The 21,110-nt window shown below is 34.7% G+C and overlaps 1 protein-coding gene across 3 annotated transcripts in view; it reads left to right on the forward strand.

Moving 5' to 3' along the window:
* LOC125270820 (E3 ubiquitin-protein ligase SH3RF3-like) overlaps nucleotides 1-21,110 on the forward strand; it is a 127,765-nt gene that overhangs the window by 77,821 nt on the left and 28,834 nt on the right. For all 3 annotated transcript variants that reach the window (XR_007185473.1, XM_048194802.1, XM_048194803.1), the window contains exons 2-4: nucleotides 7,899-8,174; nucleotides 15,277-15,372; nucleotides 21,107-21,110. The exon at nucleotides 21,107-21,110 is cut by the window's right edge and continues 314 nt beyond it. Coding sequence is in view for 2 of the 3 variants with exons in the window: in XM_048194802.1 (XP_048050759.1) it covers nucleotides 7,899-8,174; nucleotides 15,277-15,372; nucleotides 21,107-21,110 (376 nt within the window). In the remaining variant the exon portion in view is untranslated. The remainder of the gene's footprint in view (nucleotides 1-7,898; nucleotides 8,175-15,276; nucleotides 15,373-21,106) is intronic.

Genomic DNA, 21,110 nt, shown 5'->3' on the forward strand with positions numbered 1-21,110 from the left:
ATAAAATTAAATATACAATATATAAACATTAATATAAATTATATATATATATATATATATATATATATATATATATATATATATATATATATATTAGACTTGCTTTTATATTTATTGTATCTTTTATGTTTTTTAATGTATTTCATGTATTTTTTTGGATGACACTTATTTTACATAATAAAAATTTAACGTATTTAAATGTAAATGGCAAATATAGAAATAAAACCATTTCAAAATATGAAAAAAAAACTATAATATTTATTTTGCAGAAAAATACTTAAAAGCACATAAAAAATATATATTTTATATATTTTGCATGTCACTGTCACTGCAATATATTATTTATATGTTCTATTATAATCAAATATAGGCTATTCATTTATATAATCTTCATTTTACTATATATTATTTTTTTATATTTTAGATACACTCATATTTTATTTGATTGTAATTCATATGTATTTTATATTAATTTTTATATATTGTATATTTAATTTTATTCTATTTAATTTTTAGATTTTAGATTACTAATATTTAGATTTATATATATATATATATATATATATATATATATATATATATATATATATATATATATATATGTATGTGTATTTTTATTTTGGATTACACTTATTTTGCTTACACTTATATTATATATATATATATATATTAGTAATCTAAAATCTAAAAATTAAATAGAATAAAATTAAATATACAATATATAAACATTAATATAAATTATATATATATATATATATATATATATATATTATATTTATATAAAATTAAATATTTGATTTTTTTTTTTTATATTTATTTTAATTTTTATTTTGGATTACCCTTATTTTACATAATAAAATATTTAAATTAAATAAAAATGGCAAATATAAAAATAAAACCAATTCAAAATATGAATAGAAACTATAATAGCGTGACAATAAACACACACCTCTCTATATATCAGCTGTGTTAGTTAGCTGTCTGATGAGTGTGTGTGAATGAAATGCTGTTGGGTCAAATGGTTTATGATGATAAAGCACATGTGCATCTTATTCCAAACACAGACTACAGCATTAATAATGCAGGCCGAGACGATCAATACAGCAGCCGATCGATGACACACACTCTCTCTCTCTGTGTGTGTGTGTGTGTGTGTGAGAGATGTTGTAGTGTTTCTCTACTGATGAGTGTCTGATAACAGCATTTGGTGTAAACGTCTCTACCATTATGAAACAAAATCATCTCATGTGAGTTTACGGCACAGTTATTTTTCGCCATACAAGCACATTAGTGTTCACATTAGAGCTCAGTATAATGAGAAGAATTAGCATAATTATGATCATCAGAACATCAAAACATGCAGTGAAGATGAAGAACTGGCACACAAACAGCGTCTGAATGAGAATCTCATGGTATAAACTCACTGACATGATAATGAATGACGACCTGTGACCTGCGCGTCTCTCATGTTTTGTTGTGTCTATAATTACAGCTCTTATCACAGATGCGTGTGGATTCATTGTTCGGCGTGTCGAGTGATTTCTCTGCTTCGTATCGCTCTCATCAGATCACAGTAGGGAGGTGTTTTTCTACATGTTCAGATTATTTTTGTTTTCATTGAGGATTCATAATATTCAGAATTGCGAACTGCCGTAATGAACCTCCCGTCTGCAGGATTATCCATCACTCAGAATCATTACACACCGCTTCTGGCTTCATTTCAGGCTTCTCTTCGCAGATCAAGGTAATTTATTGCAATGCGGCATTGCCGTTTTACTTGTTAATACAGCGCGTCTGAAGTGAGTTATGGAGGTTTATGCCTGTTGGTATTGTGTTTCGGATCAGTTGAGCATGTGAGTGTGTGTTTTGAGCGTCACGTGAGCACGCACAGCTTCAGTACTCGTGTTCTGGGATTCTTGTGTAGGTTGTTTTCCGGCGCGAGTCCAACAGAGAGAGAGATATGAAGCTTACGACTCCAACGCTCGATTCATGCATCTCTGAAGGATTCTCTTCAGCTGAACACCACACACACACTCACACATACGACACACACTCAAACACACACTCGCTCGCCCACCATCAGATACTCATCCAAACACTGATCGGTTCACAGAGCTACACACACACACTGCAGCAGTTACTGTACGTGTCAGAAAACACTGACGTTCTCATTGAATATCTCCAATAAACGCGTGTGCAATCCTGACACACAGAGCATGTGCACTTGCACAACACGCATGTTTCAGTTAGGTGTGTGGAAACTGGCAGGTCAACTCTAAATACTATGGAATTTAATGATTTATTACAATTTCTGCATGTGCAATCGATGGCATATATATACAGTGCATCCGGAAAGTATCCACAACGCTTCACTTTTTCCACATTTTGTTATGTTACAGCCTTATTTCAAAATGGATTACATTGATTATTTTCCTCAGAATTCTACAAACAATGACAACATGAAAGAAGTTTGTTTGAAATCTTTGCAAATGTATTAAATGTATTAAAAATTTGAATTTATCTTGACATAGTTGAATAACAAGAGTTCAGTACATGGAAATGACATACAGTGAGTCTCAAACTCCATTGTTTCCTCCTTCTTATATAAATCTCATTTGTTTAAAAGACCTCCGAAGAACAGACGAATCTCAACATAACACCGACTGTTACGTAACAGATCATTAATATGTACGCCCCCAATATTTGCATATGCCAGCTCATGTTCAAAGCATTAGACAAGGGCAAAACGTCTGGATGTGCACAGCTGAATCATCAGACTAGGTAAGCAAGCAAGAACAATAGCAAAAAATGGCAGATGGAGCAATAATAACTGACATGATCCATGATTACATGATATTTTTAGTGATATTTGTTTCTTTCTAAATGTTTCGTTAGCATGTTGCTAATGTACTGTTAAATGTGGTTAAAGTTACCATCGTTTCTTACTGTATTCACGGAGACAAGAGCCGTCGCTATTTTCATTTTTAAACACTTGCAGTCTGTATAATTCATAAACACAACTTCATTCTTTATAAATCTCTCCAACAGTGTAGCATTAGCCGTTAGCCACGGAGCACTATCAAACTCATTCAGAATCAAATGTAAACATCAAAATAAATACTATACTCACATAATCAGACGCATGCATGCAGTATTCATGACGAACACTTTGTAAAGATCCATTTTGAGGGTTATATTAGCTGTGTGAACTTTGTTTATGGTGTTTAAGGCAAGCGCGAGCTCCGGGGGTGGGGAGCACGAGAATTAAAGGGCCACACACCCTGAATCGGCGCATTTCTAATGATGCCCCAAAATAGGCAGTTAAAAAAAATGAATTTAAAAAAATCTATGGGGTATTTTGAGCTGAAACTTCACAGACACATTCAGGGGACCAGCCTTATTTTACATCTTGTAAAAACGTTCGATGGCACCTTTAAAAAATCACATGTACATAAGTATTCACAGCCTTTGCCATGACACTCAAATCTTCCACTTCCATCTTTGAGATGTTTCTACAACTTGATTGGAGTTCAGTTGATTGGACATGATTTGGAAAGGCACACACCTGTCTATATAAGGTCCCACAGTTAACAGTGCATGTCAGAGCACAAACCAAGCCATGAAGTCCAAGGAATTGTCTGTAGACCTCTGAGACACAGATCTGGGGAAGAGTACAGAAAAATGTCTGCAGCATTGAAGGTCCCAATGAGCACAGTGGCCTCCATCATCTGTGAATGGAAGAAGTTTGGAACCACCAGGACTTTTCCTAGAGCGGGCCGCCCGGCCAAACTGAGCGATTGGAGGAGAAGGGCCTTGGTCAGGGAGGTGACCAAGATCCCGATGGTCACTCTGACAGAGCTCTAGTGGAGAGAGGAGAACAACCATCTCTGCAGCACTCCACCAATCAGGCCTGTATGGTAGAGTGGCCAGACGGAAGCCACTCCTCAGTAAAAGTCACATGACAGCCCATCTGGAGGATTCTCAGACCATGAGAAACAAAATTCTCTGGTCTGATGAAACAAAGATTGAGCTCTTTGGCCTGAATAGCAAGCGCCATGTCTGGAGGAAACCAGGCACTGCTCATCACCTGACCAATACCATCCCTACAGTGAAGAATGGTGGTGGCAGCATCATGCTGTGGGGATGTTTTTCAGCGGCAGGAACTGGGACACTAGTCAGGATCGAGGGAAAGATGAATGCAGGAATGTAAAGAGACATCCTTGATGAAAACCTGCTCCAGAGCGCTCTGGACCTCAGACTGGGGCCAAGGTTCATCTTCCAACAGGACAACGACCCTAAACACACAGCCAGGATAACAAAGGAGTGGCAATTGGACAACTCTGTGAATGTCCAGCCAAAGGCCAGACTTGAACATCTCTGGAGAGATCTGAAAATGGCTGTGCACCGACGCTCCCCATCCAACCTGATGGAGCTTGAGAGGTCCTGCAAAGAAGAATGGGAGAAACTGCCCAAAAAAATAGGTATGCCAAGCTTGTAGCATCATACTCAAAAAGACTTGAGGCTGGAATTGGTGCCAAAGGTGCTTCAATAAAGTATTGAGCAAAGGCTGTGAATACTTGCCTTTTTTTTTTTTTTTCTCGTTTTTTTAATTTTAATAAATTTGCAAAGATTTCAAACAAACTTATTTTACATTGTCATTATGGGGTATTGTTTGTAGAATGTTGAGGAAAATAATGAATGGAATAAGGCTGTAACATAACAAAATGTGGAAAAGTGAAGAGTTGTGAATACTTTCCGGATGCACTGTGTGTGTGTGTGTGTGTGTGTGTGTGTGTGTGTGTGTGTATATACAGTTGCAAGAAAAAGTATGTGAACCACTTGCAGAATCTGTGTAAATGTGAATAATTTTAACAAAATAAGAGAGATCATACAAAATGCATGTTATTTTTTATATAGTACTGCCCTGAGTAAGATATTTTACATAAAATATGTTTATATATAATCCACAAGAGCTGAATTTATTAAAATAACCCCGTTCAAAAGTTTATGAACCCTTGATTCTCAATACTGTGTGTGGTCACCTGATGATCCACGACTGTTTTTATGTTTTGTGATGGTTGTTCATGAGTCTCTTGTTTGTCCTGAGCAGTTAAACTGAGCTCTGTTCTTCAGAGAAATCCTCCAGCTCCTGCAGATTCTTCAGTTTTCAAGCATTTTTACAGCAGCACAGCAGCTGCGGGACGCTGTAGTCCAGAGGTCAAAGGGCAGGAAAATAAAAGCAACATGATATTTTAATGCATCAGTGTTTTGTCTTTTGGTTCAGAGTTTAAGACTCTGATGTGATGGACAGATGGGTATTATGAGTGTTTTCATAACAGGCGTCTTAACAGGTTTTAGCAGGATTTATTTATCCAACCTAAAGTGACCAGCCAGTCCAATGCAAACTGTATAAACAGTATCTCTATCAGCCCTAATGAGGAGTTCCTCTCTCATATAATGTGTTGAAGCGCTCATCCTCGGCGCTTTCAGATGCTGCGCGTCGGTTTAAGTCAGAGGAAATCACAGTCACGAAGCCGTAACCCCGTTAAAACGCTTTCAGTGTTGCGGGAGCTCAAATAAGCTTGTAAATTGATTATGCTGAATGGAATAAGCTGCACTGGAGTCTTTATTTATTTATTTTATAGACTCCAGAGAGCCGGAAGCACATGTGCGGTTAATCCCGTCTGGATGTGGCGTTCCGGGCGGCTTGAGGAAAGAAAAGCCCTCAGAGAGTTTGATTTCATTAAAAACTCAGTCGTTTGATGTTCATTCAGAGCTTTAATTCAGATGTAATTGTGTCTGTTTTCAGAAGTGACTGTCAGTGGGCCGGCGCTTATTAAACTGCTTCTTTGTAATTAAATGAAATATGTTAATCCATGCATTCATCACCAGTTTAGTGTTTGTTTAATACGGTCACAACAATTAATTAGACCTATATATACCTATATAGACCTTCATTGATTTAAATGACTGTACTTGATAAAACAGAAGCTGAGGTATGAGTTGACAAACTTTGGTGTAGGATTTACTTTTAATCATTTTCACTCAGAAATTACTAGTAAACTTCACAAATAATAGAATAAATAACAGTTTCAAAGAAATGGCAAGTAACTATGGAAGCTTGTTTCCACAACAGAATAAAAAAAATAAAAAAAGTTTTATCTCACAATTTTGACTTTTTTCCTCACAATTGCAGGTTTATATCTCACAATTTGGACTTTATAACTTACAAGTTTATATCTGACAATTCTGAGAAGAAAAAAAAGTCAGAATTGTAAGATATAAACTCACAATTGCAAGAAAAACGCTGTTTTTGTGTGTGTCCCTTTAAATGCAAATGAGCTGCTGCTCCCGCCCCCTTTCCAGAAGAGGGCGGAGCTTTAACAGCTCAACAACAACAAAGCTGGAGAATCTCACGCAGCCAAAATGAGGATTGTCAGTAACGGTGTTCAGCCTTACATTGTTCAAACCGGAGTCGACACTGATGGAGAGACTCAGGAAGAAGTTACAACGTTTAGACGTTTCTGAATGGTTAATAAATTTATGATTCAACTCATCCACTAGCATGTGCCGTCATGTTCATCTTTTGCGTTGAATTGACCCTCATTTATGAAGCAGTCCGGCGTAAAATGACGGCATGACAACAACACTCTACTACAACAACTCTTCCTCTTCTCTAAAGCAGCCCAACATGGCCCGCCCCCTTTGTTGTGTGTTCTTGAGGGCGGGGTTTATGTAAATTTTAGGGTTACTGATGTCACTAACCCGGGAAGAAGCTCATTGTAGTTCCTACCAGCAAAAATATTTAAAAATATTTAATTTTGAAGCCTTCCCAACAGAATGAAAGCCTATTAACAAAGACTGCATCATTTTATAGTATAAATGGCCCTGAGATTAAGTTTTAATGGGTTTCAATGGGGACATTTTTGTCCTTCGGGTTCTGAGAGGAACTATTTTGTGTTACTAGTGTAAAATAGATTTATTAAAGGAAATGGTGGTGAAACAGTAAAATTCCAATAAAAATACACACCTGTGCCAAAATGTATGCAGTTGGCATAAACACAGGCAAAATGATCAAAAAAACAAAACTGAAAAAGACAAATGTCCATAAGGACGCACAGGGGTTAACTAGTCTCCTGTTTTGGCATCACTTACTGTCAGAGGACTGAACCATCGCTAGAAGAGTCTTTCTTCAAAAGAATCAGCAAATCATAATCACTTGTTTGCTCAAGCACTCCATTCCTGCACCCGCCTGACTGAACATGAATCATATCTAATATAAATATTACACTGATTAGCACACAGCTTCATATTCATCTATATCAAGAGCTCATAATTACATACAAGTGGCTCAGTATGTGAATTAGTTCAGATCACTGTAATTGTTCTTTACAGCTGTACTCAGTCATTTGACTCATTGAAACAAGAAGACATGAACAGTGCTGCAATTTCAGTCATATCAGTGTTCAAGAAAGAGCTGTGTAATCTACATTGAGCAGGTTGTTGAAAAATATTTATTAAAACATTTCATATTTCATTTATTGATTTTACTATGACTCTTTCTGAAGGTTCAGAGGTACATCTTTATGAGTGAATCATTGAATAATTTATTGAAATGATTTCTTCAATACTGGTGCTGTATTCAGAAACGAATCAAATGATTGAGTCATTGAATCATTCACTGAACTGATACATTTGAAAAACGGGTTATTTTGAAAGTAATTACTTTACAACCCCTAAAAAGTACGTTCTATATAGTATGAATGTAATCTGGATGTACTTAATTCGCCGCCATGTCATTATCACGTGACCTACCAGTGTTGAAGCGCTTGAAGCTTCTGATCCATCAGTGCGTCACGTTCCTGACCTCAGTGCCTTTTTGTTGTTTCATCTTCTAGAACGTTCCTCAGCTGCCGTGTGGAAAAGCTCTTTACAGCTACGAGGGCAAAGAACCAGGTGACCTGAAGTTCAACAAAGGCGACATCATTATCCTGCGGAGGAAGGTGGACGAGAACTGGTTCCACGGCGAGTTGAACGGCCTCCACGGCTTCCTGCCGGCCAGTTACATCCAGTGCATCCGACCGCTGTCACAGACGCCTCCGCAGGGGAAAGCGCTGTACGACTTTGAGGTCAAAGACAAAGACCAGGACAAAGACTGCCTGACCTTCACTAAGGTATGAACGCTTCTGTCAGATGCTGGTACAGTTAAATCACTGCCTGAATCAAGAGATAGTGGTGAGTTTTGTAATGACTCGTACAGAAAGAAGTCTCTTCTGCTCTCCACGGTTGCATTTATTTGAAATATTATTACAATTTAAAACAGCTGTTTTCTATGTGAATATATAGTAAAATATAATTTATTCCACTGATCAAAGCTGAATTTTCAGCATCATTACTCCATGATTACTTCTCTGGAGTCTGATTGTCAATAGTTATCAAAAAAATAAATACAATTTTGATTCACGAATAAGGGTCGCCAAAACGTTCAAAGTGGGCGGAGCCATTTTTACTAAAATGGCTATAATTCTTGAACGGAATGAGATATTTTGACCAAATTTGGAACACGTGTGTAAGAGCTCATTCTGTGGTCGCATGAAAAAGGATGCGGCGACTGGCCACTTGGTGGCGCTATAACAGGAAAAAATACATGAAAAATGGCTATAACTACTTCACCATTAGTCCAAACGACTTGACAATTGGCATGCAGTGTCTTCGTCCGAGGTGCCATGATTGTCTATGAGGACATCGACGTATCTCAAAAAACATGACTGCCATTGGCCAATGAAGTTTGAGCAGCTATCAGACAAGGTTAGCGGAGGCCGATTGGAACGAAACTCGCTGGGCCTGTTTGACTCATGGCCCTAGAGGCCTGTGAGAAATCTGAAAGAAATCGGCAACTGCGGCGCACGTTCATGTTTTTAAAGTGCGTAAAGGATCATGTATCGCACAATTTTTCGCACATGCCCACGACAGTCGTACCACATGGTAAAAATCCTCATTCTGAGCAACACTGCCTCTAGAACCTCCACTATCCATTGAAACGTTCGTTAAATATTTGAGATTATTTATAAAAACAACTTTGGTGAACTAATTCTGGGTTTTTGGTTGTTAAAAAGCTTTATAAACCATAAATTCCCTATAGTAAATTGCCTGTATTGGCTGTAAATGGTCTTTTCCATCTATGATCGAGATGGTTACAGGCTTGAACCCCAATAATTGCTGCTCGCACTCGCAGATGAACAGTCCTGTCATTTCAGTCATATCAGTGTTCAAGAAAAAGCTGTGTCATCTACATTGAGCAAGTCGTTGAAAAAATATAAATATTGTTAAAATATTTCATATTTCAATTATTGATTTTACTACGACTCTTTCTGAAGGTTCAGAGATACACCATCTTTATGAGTGAGTCATTGAATCGTTTATTCAAATGATTTGTTCAAAACCGGTGCTTTATTCTGAAATGAATCAAGTGATTGAGTCATTGAATAATTCACTGAACTGATTTGTTTGAAAAAAATGGTTATTTTGAATAAGTAATTACTTTTCAACCACTAAAGAGTATGTTCTATATGGTATGAATGTAATCTGGACGTACTTCATTCACCATGTTGTCATATATCATGGTAGAACTCCTCATTCTGAGCAACTTTGACTCTAGGACCGCCATTGTCCATCGAATTGTTTATTAAATACTGGAGATTATTTATAAAAACAACTTTGGTGAACTAGTTCTGGGTTTTTGATTGTTAAAAATCTTTATAAACCATAAGTTTCCTCTTTTCCATCTATGATTGAGATGGTTACAGGCTTGCTAATTAAAACATTATTCCTTTTTACACATGTGCTTAAAAACCTTAAAGTGCTTGAACCCCAATAACTGCTGCTCGCAGCTATATCTTGTTTTCTGAAAAAAATGTATCAAAATTAAGTGAGTTTTTGGTTAAAACAAGAACAAATATCTGCCAGTGGGGTCAGAAAAATAATTTTAATTCAAAGGGAAAACAAGATTATTTTTCTGACCCCATTGGCAGATATTTGCTCTTGTTTTAACCAAAAACTCAGTTAATTTTGATATATTTTTTCAGAAAACAAGATATAATATCTTCATTCGTTTTGATCTCGATTTAAGAATGTTTAGATATTTGTGCTGGAAAACAAGACAGAAATACTGAGGAACAACATTATTTTTGCAGTGTGGGACATGTATGTGTTTTAGATTATACAGCCTTAAAGCAATATTTCACCCAAACATGCTAATTCTGTCATCATTTATTCACTCTCATGTCACTCTATGACTTTATTCCTCTCGTGAAACACAAAAGCAGATGTTTATCAGAATATTCATACTGTCAAAGATGCAAAAAATATGAAGATTCAGGTTGTAAAGGATGACAGATCACTGGACGCTGTATGTTTGAAGATCATCTGTGGATCATCAGTGAGGTTTAAGAGCTCTTTTCATCTGGCCGCAGTGCATGATGGGTAAATACAGCTGTGATTCTGTATCTCTCTCTCACCTGCTCTCATGTATCAGGAGCAGGAGACATCAAGACGCCTTCGAAGGTGGTCTGAAACCAGATTCCTTCTGATCTGTTTCTGTGTTCAGTTTACATGTATGCATTTGACAAATGCATTTATATAAGCGACTTGCATTGATTAAAAATATCTGCATTAAATGCATTTCATGCATTGCCTGGGTATCAAACCCATGACTCTGGTGTTGCTAGCGCTATATATGATCAACTGTTTGACTTCAGAAAAGCACAATCAGCTGCTTATGTTGTGTCTCATCTTCTTGTATGCATTATGCTGTTTTGAATGGCTGTGCCTTTGTGAGATGTTTTGATAAATGTTTATTCTGCCATTTTGTCATTTTCACTCCCTCATGTCGTTCAAACCTGTATGACTTTCTTTATTCTTTCTTTAAAACACAAAAGAAGATTGTGTAGGACCGAGCAAGATGATGTAAAGTGTCAATCAAAAGATGTTTTTGAGAATATGTTAAGATACAATATTTTATCTTGTTACTTTTTCAATTTCTTCAGCATTATTGTTAGACCTATTTAAATCACAGTTTTTTGCATTTGCATATCTTTGTTCATTGTATTTATTTGTCCAATTTTTTTTTTTTTTGTAACTGACTGTTTACATCAATAATTGCTTTTATATTTTTAATATTTTTTATATTAGATTAGGCTACTATTAGTTTTTGCTAGATATTTTACTATTTTTTGTGTGTGTGTGTATATATATATATATATATATATATATATATATATATATATATATATATATATAAACTGAAATAAAATAAAAATTTAAAAACTTTAAAGTTTCATTTAAAGCAAAATACTAAAATAACTACAATACAAAATATATAGACATTTAAAAAACAATAAACCCAATAAAAATGCCAAAAACACAACAAAATTACTAAAACTTTAACTAAAATTAAAATGAAAACAGAAAATGATGAAGCTGTAAAAATAAAAATCTAATTCAAAATATTAACAAAAACTGTAATAGTATATAATTTATACTAAATATATATGTAGAATCCTCTATGACAAATCACTTTGGATAAAAGCATCTGCTAAATTTATAAAATTAAAAAAATATATATATATTTTGGTCCCCATTGACTTTCATTGTATGGACAGTTTTGAAAGGTTTTTTCAAAATATCTTCTCTGATGTTCCTCAGAAGAAGGAAAGTCATACAGGTTTGTAACAGGTAAATGGTGACAGAATAATGATTTGTGGCTGAATTCACTTTAAATGCATATAAGTGAAATAAAAGTCGTCTTCTCCTCCGTTCATTTTCTCTTCTGTATGTTCCTCACGTTTGCTGTCAGCCGCGCAGCTGGAGTGTTTGTTCTGTGGCTTCAGACGTCTCAATGCTTTACAAACAGCCTCTGTACTCCAGGAGTCAGTCAAAACGGAAACGGAAAGATGTGTCCTGAAAACCAGAGCGTCCGGACCAGAGACGCCTTTCATAGAGAAGAACGAAGGTCGGAAGATGCGCTAGAGCGACTGGCGAGGATCTGAATACTAAACCGGTCATTCATAGACACTTGATTGAGTCTCATCTGAGTTCAGGAAGCTTCTGCTGTTTGAAACTTGATATGAATTGAATCAAATGAGTTCTTTATATAAGGTCAGTTCAGTTGCTTTGGCTTCTGTATGATCAGTTCAATTCATAGAGAAACAGATACTGAAGCATTAATGTGTGTGACATTCAGTCACTGGTGGTTTGATTCATGAATTCAACTGAACTGAAATGAATCAACTTTGAACTGAATTGAGCTGAATAATAACTCTATTGTCTTCTGTAGAGCTGAAATCGAATTAGTTTGTGACATTACCACTCTTATTTTCCTGTTTATTACTGTGAAGCTGCTTTGAAACAGTCTGTGTTGTATAAAGCGCTATAGAAGTAAAGCCGACTTGACTTGAAGAGTGATGCTTTCAGAACACTGATCCGATAACTGATGCAGCCAATCATGTGAGTTTGGGGCGGAGCTAACTGTCTGACTGACCAATGATTTGTCTGGTTTGTCATTAATAAAGTGTCTTATGGTTTCATCATGTGTGTTTTATGAAAGTCAAAACTGTGTCTTTCCTCTGCTCAGCATAAAAGGAGATATTTTGAAGAATGTTGAAAACTAAACCGATCAAACAGTAAATGCTGTCATAATTTCAACCTTTTATCTCATAAATGACTTTTTATCTCATAATTGTGTCATAATTTTGACTTATCTCATAATTATAGTGTCATAATTTTGACTCATCTCATAATTATAATGTCATCATTTTGACTTATCTCATAATTATAATGTCATAATTTTGAGTTATCTCATAATTATAATGTCATCATTTTGACTTATCTCATAATTATAATGTCATAATTATGACTCATCTCATAATTATAATGTCATCATTTTGACTCATCTCATAATTATAATGTCATCATTTTGACTTATCTCATAATTATAATGTCATAATTTTGAGTTATCTCATAATTATAATGTCATAATTTTGACTTATCTCATAATTATAATGTCATAATTATGACTCATCTCATAATTATAATGTCATCATTTTGACTTATCTCATAATGATAATGTCATAATTTTGACTTATCTCATAATTATAGTGTCATAATTTTGACTTATCTCGTAATTATAATGTCATCATTTTGAGTTATCTCATAATTATAATGTCATCATTTTGACTTATCTCATAATTATAATGTCATAATTTTGAGTTATCTCATAATTATAATGTCATAATTTTGACTTATCTCATAATTATAATGTCATAATTATGACTCATCTCATAATTATAATGTCATCATTTTGACTTATCTCATAATTATAATGTCATAATTTTGACTTATCTCATAATTATAGTGTCATAATTTTGACTTATCTCATAATTATAATGTCATCATTTTGACTTATCTCATAATTATGTCATAATTATGACTCATCTCATAATTATGTCATCATTTTGACTTATCTCATAATTATAATGTCATCATTTTGACTCATCTCATAATTATAATGTCATCATTTTGACTTATCTCATAATTATAATGTCATAATTATGACTCATCTCAATTATAATGTCATCATTTTGACTTATCTCATAATTATAATGTCATAATTATGACTCATCTCATAATTATGTCATCATTTTGACTTATCTCATAATTATAATGTCATAATTTTGACTTATCTCATTGTGTCATCATTTTTACTTATCTCATAATTGTGTCATAATTTTGACTTGTTTCATAATTATGGCGTCATAATTTTGACTCATAATTATAATGTCATAATTTTGACTTATCTCATAATTATAATGTCATAATTTTGACTTCTCATAATTATAATGTCATAATTTTGACTTATCTCATAATTATGGTGTCATAATTTTGACTTATCTCATAATTATAATGTCATAATTTTGAGTTATCTCATAATTATAATGTCATAATTTTGACTCATCTCATAATTATAATGTCATAATTTTGACTCATCTCATAATTATAATGTCATAATTTTGACTCATCTCATAATTATAATGTCATAATTTTGACTTATCTCATAATTAGGATTTAGTATGTCATAATTGATCATTAAATTACTTAGTATGTCATAATTTAAACTTTTTATCTCAAAAAAGACTTAGTATGTCATAATATTTTACTTTTATCTCATGATTATGACTTCTCATTAGGGCTGCACGATATATCGCATGATACGAAAAATAACATTGAACTTGAACGCGGTTATCAGTTAAACGCGATTATGAAATCGCAAAGGCTGCGATTGTTTTTTTTTTTTTTTTTTTTTTTATGCGTGGCTTGTCAATGAAGTATGGCTCCAAATGCTAATCCATCTGAAAGCACAGCGAGTTTGAGTCGCTTATAATGTACATTTGAAAAAGCAACACGCGTCAAACTTCTTTCCAGACATGAGAAGCATTTATTAACATCTTGTCCAACAAAAGACAACATTTAATAACATGTTTTTACTCCAAACTCTACGGAGCCCCGGACATGACATGCAGGAAAAAAAATAGTAGGCAAAATCGTGTGCACGATTTCCTAATTCGTTCCCTTGATTTACTAAAACGTGCGCACAATTTCCTATTTCGTTCCCTCGATTTATAAATCATGCACATATTTATTCAGCTACAGCGATATGATGCGAGTTATCTTCTTCTGCTGCAGGGCATATTTTGGAGTTTCTGCGCAAGAGCGCCCTCTGGCTTTCAGATAGAGAAGCATTTACTACTGATCACAGAGCTGTACATTAAATGTGCATTAAATAATCGCAGCCTTTGCCAAATCGCGTGCAATTTTTATCACAATAAATCGTGCAGCCCTACTTCTCATAATTTTGACTTTTTAATCACATATATATGACATGCCATAATTAGGTCTTAGTATGTCAGGATTTTGACTTTTATGTCATAATTAAGATTTACCAAAGCATGATTTTTTTTTCCTGTGTGGTGGAAACGGCTTCCACAGCAGTGAGATCATGATTCCTCCCTGTGCTGTAGGGCAGGTGTTGTGATGGATGCTGGGAGATGATCTTCCTGTTCACATATTCCATTTCATTTCTCATTCGGCTGTAAATATGAAAACTAAATGTGGCTTTATATAAGGATGTGATTTATCTCTTCAACATATTTCCACAATGCAAGAATAAACACTGAAGGAGAGTTTTCTGCATGTGTTTACTGTGTGTTTCCTCTCTCACAGGACGAGATTCTGACCGTGATACGAAGAGTGGACGATAACTGGGCAGAAGGCATGCTGGGAGATAAGATTGGGATTTTTCCTATCCTATACGTGGAGGTAAGTGTATTAAAGCCTGTCCTTTAAATATGCATGAAGAGAAATGAATGTTCTTGTGGCAATTACAGGCAGGAGTTAATTGTTTTTCATTCCTTCTCAAACTCATCTGGCTCATGATTCATGTGATTTTCGGCTGATTGATTGGAACGTGCCCGAGCGCAGGGAACTCGATCCCTTCTGCCCTCACCATCACCAGATGAAAATGAGAAAATAAATGATGTTTATCTTTCTTTTCTCCTTTCAGCTCATTTAAAATCTGGCCTCGTGCGCTCACGCTGGGATGTGTCTCGATCACGCTCGTGCTTTAATGATGGAAATGATGTCATCGAGCTCCTTTCCCTCATTCACATTGTTCTGATCCGAGCGTAACTTCTCATTGCTGTGTCATGTGTTCATTGTGCTGCAGGGAATGCTGGGATATGCACAACCACGATGATTTACTTGAGCTTTATCAATCAACAATCAAAAAAAAATGTGTAAAGAATATGAAACCTATTCTTAAATAATAATAATGTTTTTTTTGTATTGTGATATGTGTGTGTAATATATATATATATATATATATATATATAGATATAGATATAGATATAGATATATAGATATAGATATATAGATATATTGATATTAATTATGTAATATAATATATAACAAATATAAAAATATATTATTTATATATTTTTGTATTTGTTATATATTATATGTATATATGTATATTTAATTTATATAATTGATACTAATTATGTAATTAATACATATATATAATAAATCTAAAATATATATTAGTAATATAAATAAATATATAATATTCATATATATATATATATATATATGAAATTGTATTATTATTGTATATATTACTGTATGTATATATGTATTATATATTTAATACTATTTGTTTTATATATATACATATATATATATATATATATATATATATATATATATATATATATATATATATATATATATATATAATACATTTAAAATATAAATTATTAATATAAATAAATATATAATATCAATAAAATTATATATTATGTATTATTTTGACTATATGAACTAAATAATAAAACATTATTATATATAATTATTGTTTTGTAATTAATATATATATATTATTAATATTATTTATATATTTACTAAATATATTGGTTTATATATTTTATTCATATTTATATATAGTCAAAATAATATGTAATATAAATATATATATATATAATATATAATAATAAATAAAAAGATATTATGTTATAATAATTACATATAATAATGTAAGTCTTATGGCTGGCAGTTTTGTAATATATATTATTATTAATATTATTTATATATTATTTTTACTAAATGTATTGGTTTATATATTTTATTCATATTTATATATAGTCAAAATAATATATATATATATATATATATATATATATATATATATATATATATATATATATATATAAATAAAAATATATTATGTTATAATAATTACATACAGTACAGTCCAAAAGTTTGGAACCACTAAGATTTTTAATGTTTTTAAAAGAAGTTTCGTCTGCTCACCAAGGCTACATTTATTTAATTAAAAATACAGTAAAAAACAGTAATATTGTGAAATATTATTACAATTTAAAATAACTGTGCACTATTTAAATATATTTGACAAAGTAATTTATTCCTGTGATGCAAAGCTGAATTTTCAGCATCGTTACTCCAGTCTTCAGTGTCACATGATCCTTCAGAAATCATTCTAATATGCTGATCTGCTGCTCAAGAAACATTTATGATTATTATCAATGTTGAAAACAGTTGTGTACTTTTTTTTTTTTCAGGATTCCTTGATGAATAGAAAGTTCAAAAGAACAGCATTTATCTGAAATACAAAGCTTCTGTAGCATTATACACTACCGTTCAAAAGTTTGGGGTCAGTAAGAATTTTTATTTTTATTTTTTTGAAAATAAATTAAAGAAATGAATACTTTTATTCAGCAAGGATGTATTAAATCAATCAAAAGTGGCAGTAAAGACATTTATAATGTTACAAAAGATTAGATTTCAGATAAACACTGTTCTTTTGAACTTTCTATTCATCAAATAATCCTGAAAAAAAATATTGTACACAAATATTTTGTACAATTGTACACATTAAATGTTTCTTGAGCAGCAGATCAGCATATTAGAATGATTTCTGAAGGATCATGTGACACTGAAGACTGGAGTAACGATGCTGAAAATTCAGCTTTGCATCACAGGAATAAATTACTTTGTCAAATATATTCAAATAGAAAACAGTTATTTTAAATTGTAATAATATTTCACAATATTACTGTTTTTACTGTATTTTTAATTAAATAAATGTAGCCTTGGTGAGCAGACGAAACTTCTTTTAAAAACATTAAAAATCTTAGTGGTTCCAAACTTTTGGACTGTACTGTATAATAATGTAATTTTATATATATATAAAATATAGTGTGTGTGTGTGTGTGTGTGTGTGTGTGTGTGTGTGTGTGTGTGTGTGTACACTGTGTTCCAAATTATTATGCAAGTGACATATCAGTAGGATTTCAGTGCAATAAACATTCAGATTTTAGTTTTTTTTAGTAATGAGATTTTGGAGGGAGAATGCTTAATTATGCTGAACTGAACACAGCAGAGATTACTGTGGTGAGATCATGGTAAAGAGGAGAGAGACACACATGCACACGCACACGTGTGGCACATGTTAAAATAGACTTCATGTAAATACTTCTCGATAGGGCAGCCTTTATTCCCTTCAGATCTGAGTTATTTCGGTACGGCTGCTGACAGCCTGTCATTATTCTGCTGCACATTTGCTGCTTTGTGATTTTCTTTTTGTCATCTTCCCGTGGCATAATTGCTCTGCGTGATGGGCTCTATTATTGGCACAATTAGCCAACAACCTGAAGGCGGCGAGGCGTCTAAACTTCACTTCCCTGCGCGGCTGAAGCGAGAGCTTGACCTATATTAACGACATTTCACACGAGGTTTGAAAGTTCACGGCCGCGCTAACGAGCTCCCGCGCGCCGGGGATCTAATGAACTGTTGGAGTCACATGACCCAAAAAAAACAACAAGCTAATCACACGTAATTGCAGCCGTTACTGCAATGACGTCACCTTTGTTTCTGTTTATGAATTCATCAGTCTCTCTCTCGTCTTTCAAACAGATCGTGATGTTAAATAGGTTGTAACGTGTCCAGTAATTCAGTGCCTCGTGTCAGAGTAATAATATCATGACCTTCAGAAGGCACACGGAGACCAACCGCAGCGTCTGTGGGGTCGGTCAGTCAGCCTCATTTACATGGCATTTGCATAACATTAGCATATTTATGAATGCAGGACTATGAGTTGAAACAAAGGGCCCGAGTCACTTCTGATCCTCCGTCTGTGTTTGTTCAGTCAATCACATCTGCTTTCCTTTGTTTTTATTCATCAAAACATCAGTGCGGAAATCAAGAGCTGGAGTTCAGTGAGGGATTGACATGACAATGATTTCATATTTTCATATTGTTTTCATTATGGTGTACGACTAGCTAGGGTTGCATGATTAATCGGAGTGTGTGTGTGTGTGTGTGTGTTGAGTGTGTGAGAGAGAGTGTGAGTGTGTGTGAGAGAGAGACATTGAGAGTGTGTGTGTGTATTTGAGAGAGTGTGAGTGTGTGTGTGTGTGTGTGTGTATTTGATAGTGTGAGTGTGTGTGAGAGAGAGACAGTGAGAGTGTGTGTGTGTGTGTTTGAAAGAGTGTGAGTGTGTGTGTATTTGAGAGAGTGTGAGTGTGTGTGTGTGTGTATTTGATAGTGTGAGTGTGTGTGAGAGAGAGACAGTGAGAGTGTGTGTGTGTGTTTGAAAGAGTGTGAGTGTGTGTGTATTTGAGAGAGTGTGAGTGTGTGTGTGTGTGTGTATTTGAGAGAGTGTGAGTGTGTGTATTTGAGAGAGTGTGAGTGTGTGTGTGTGTGTGTGTGTATTTGATAGTGTGAGTGTGTGTGAGAGAGAGACAGTGAGAGTGTGTGTGTGTGTTTGAAAGAGTGTGAGTGTGTGTGTATTTGAGAGAGTGTGAGTGTGTGTGTGTGTGTGTGTGTATTTGATAGTGTGAGTGTGTGTGAGAGAGAGACAGTGAGAGTGTGTGTGTGTGTTTGAGAAGAGTGTGAGTGTGTGTGTGTGTATTTGAGAGAGTGTGAGTGTGTGTGTGTGTGTGTATTTGAGAGAGTGTGAGTGTGTGTGTGTGTGTGTGTATTTGATAGTGTGAGTGTGTGTGAGAGAGAGACAGTGAGAGTGTGTGTGTGTGTTTGAGTGTGTGAGTGTATTTGAGAGTGTGTGTTTGTGTGTGTGTGTGTGTGTATTTGAGAGTGTGTGTGTGAGTGTGAGTGTATATTTGAGAGTGTGTGTTTGTGTGTGTGCGAGAGAGAGAGAGAGAGAGAGTGTGTGTGTGTGTGTTTTGTGTGAGAGTTTGTGTGTGCGTGTTTGTGTGTATTTGAGAGAGTGTGTGTCTGTGTGAGTTTGTGAGTGTGTGTGTATTTGAGCGTGTGTGTGTTTGTGTGTGAGAGTGTGTGTCTGTGTGAGTTTGTGAGTGTGTGTGTATTTGAGCGTGTGTGTGTTTGTGTGTGAGAGTGTGTGTCTGTGTGAGTTTGTGAGTGTGTGTGTATTTGAGCGTGTGTGTGTTTGTGTGTGAGAGTGTGTGTCTGTGTGAGTTTGTGAGTGTGTGTGTATTTGAGCGTGTGTGTGTTTGTGTGTGAGAGTGTGTGTCTGTGTGAGTTTGTGAGTGTGTGTGTATTTGAGCGTGTGTGTGTTTGTGTGTGAGAGTGTGTGTCTGTGTGAGTTTGTAAGTGTGTGTGTGTGTGTGTGTGTGTGAGAGTGTGTGAGTGTGTGTGAGTGTGTATTTGAGAGAGAGAGAGTGTGTGTGTGTGTGTGTGTGTGAGAGTGTGTGAGTTTGTGTGAGTGTGTATTTGAGAGAGAGAGAGTGTGTGTGTGTGTGTATTTAAGAGAGAGTGTGTGTGTTTGTGTGTGTGTGTGTGTGCGCGCCTTTGAGAGAGTGTGTGTGAAAGAGAGAGTGAGTGTGTGTGCGCGCAAGAGTGTGTTTGATAGAGAGTGTGTGTGTGTGTGTGTGTGTGTGTGTGTGTGTGTGTGTGTATTTGAGAGTGTGAGTGTATATTTTTGAGAGTGTGTGTTTGTGTGTGTGCGAGAGAGAGTGTGTGTGTGTGTTTGTGTGTGAGAGTGTGTGTTTGAGAGTGTGTGTGTGTGTGCGCACGTGTTTGAGAGAGTGTGTGTGAAAGAGAGAGTGAGTGTGTGTGTGTGCGTGTGCACGTGTGTGAGAGAAAGAGAGTGTGTGAGTGTGTATGTAACTGTGTGTGGGTGACTGTGTGTGTGTATTTGAGAGTGAGTGTGTGTCACTGAAGCTCTGTCCGTCTCTCTCCTCACAGCTCTCATTGATTTCACACACACACACACACACACACGTCTGATGTTTGATTTACTGTGTACTGTTAATAATGCTTGTGTTGATGTTGATCTGATGACATTATTAAATCACAGTGTGTGTGTGTGTGTGTGTGTGTGTGAGTGAATCAGTGTTCGCTCAGAACAATATTTGAATAATTGCTTCAGTAATTCTGCGGGATTTGATCTGTCCTGGTGTAATTTCCTCTTCCTCCTCTGTGAGTGTGTGAGGGACACATGTGTCTGCAGGACGGGTCAGCTGATGTGTTTCAGCTCTTCTCTTCTCTTCTTCTACAGCTGA

The sequence above is a fragment of the Megalobrama amblycephala genome, linkage group LG6, assembly GCF_018812025.1.
Source record: "Megalobrama amblycephala isolate DHTTF-2021 linkage group LG6, ASM1881202v1, whole genome shotgun sequence".
NCBI lineage: Eukaryota > Metazoa > Chordata > Actinopteri > Cypriniformes > Xenocyprididae > Megalobrama > Megalobrama amblycephala.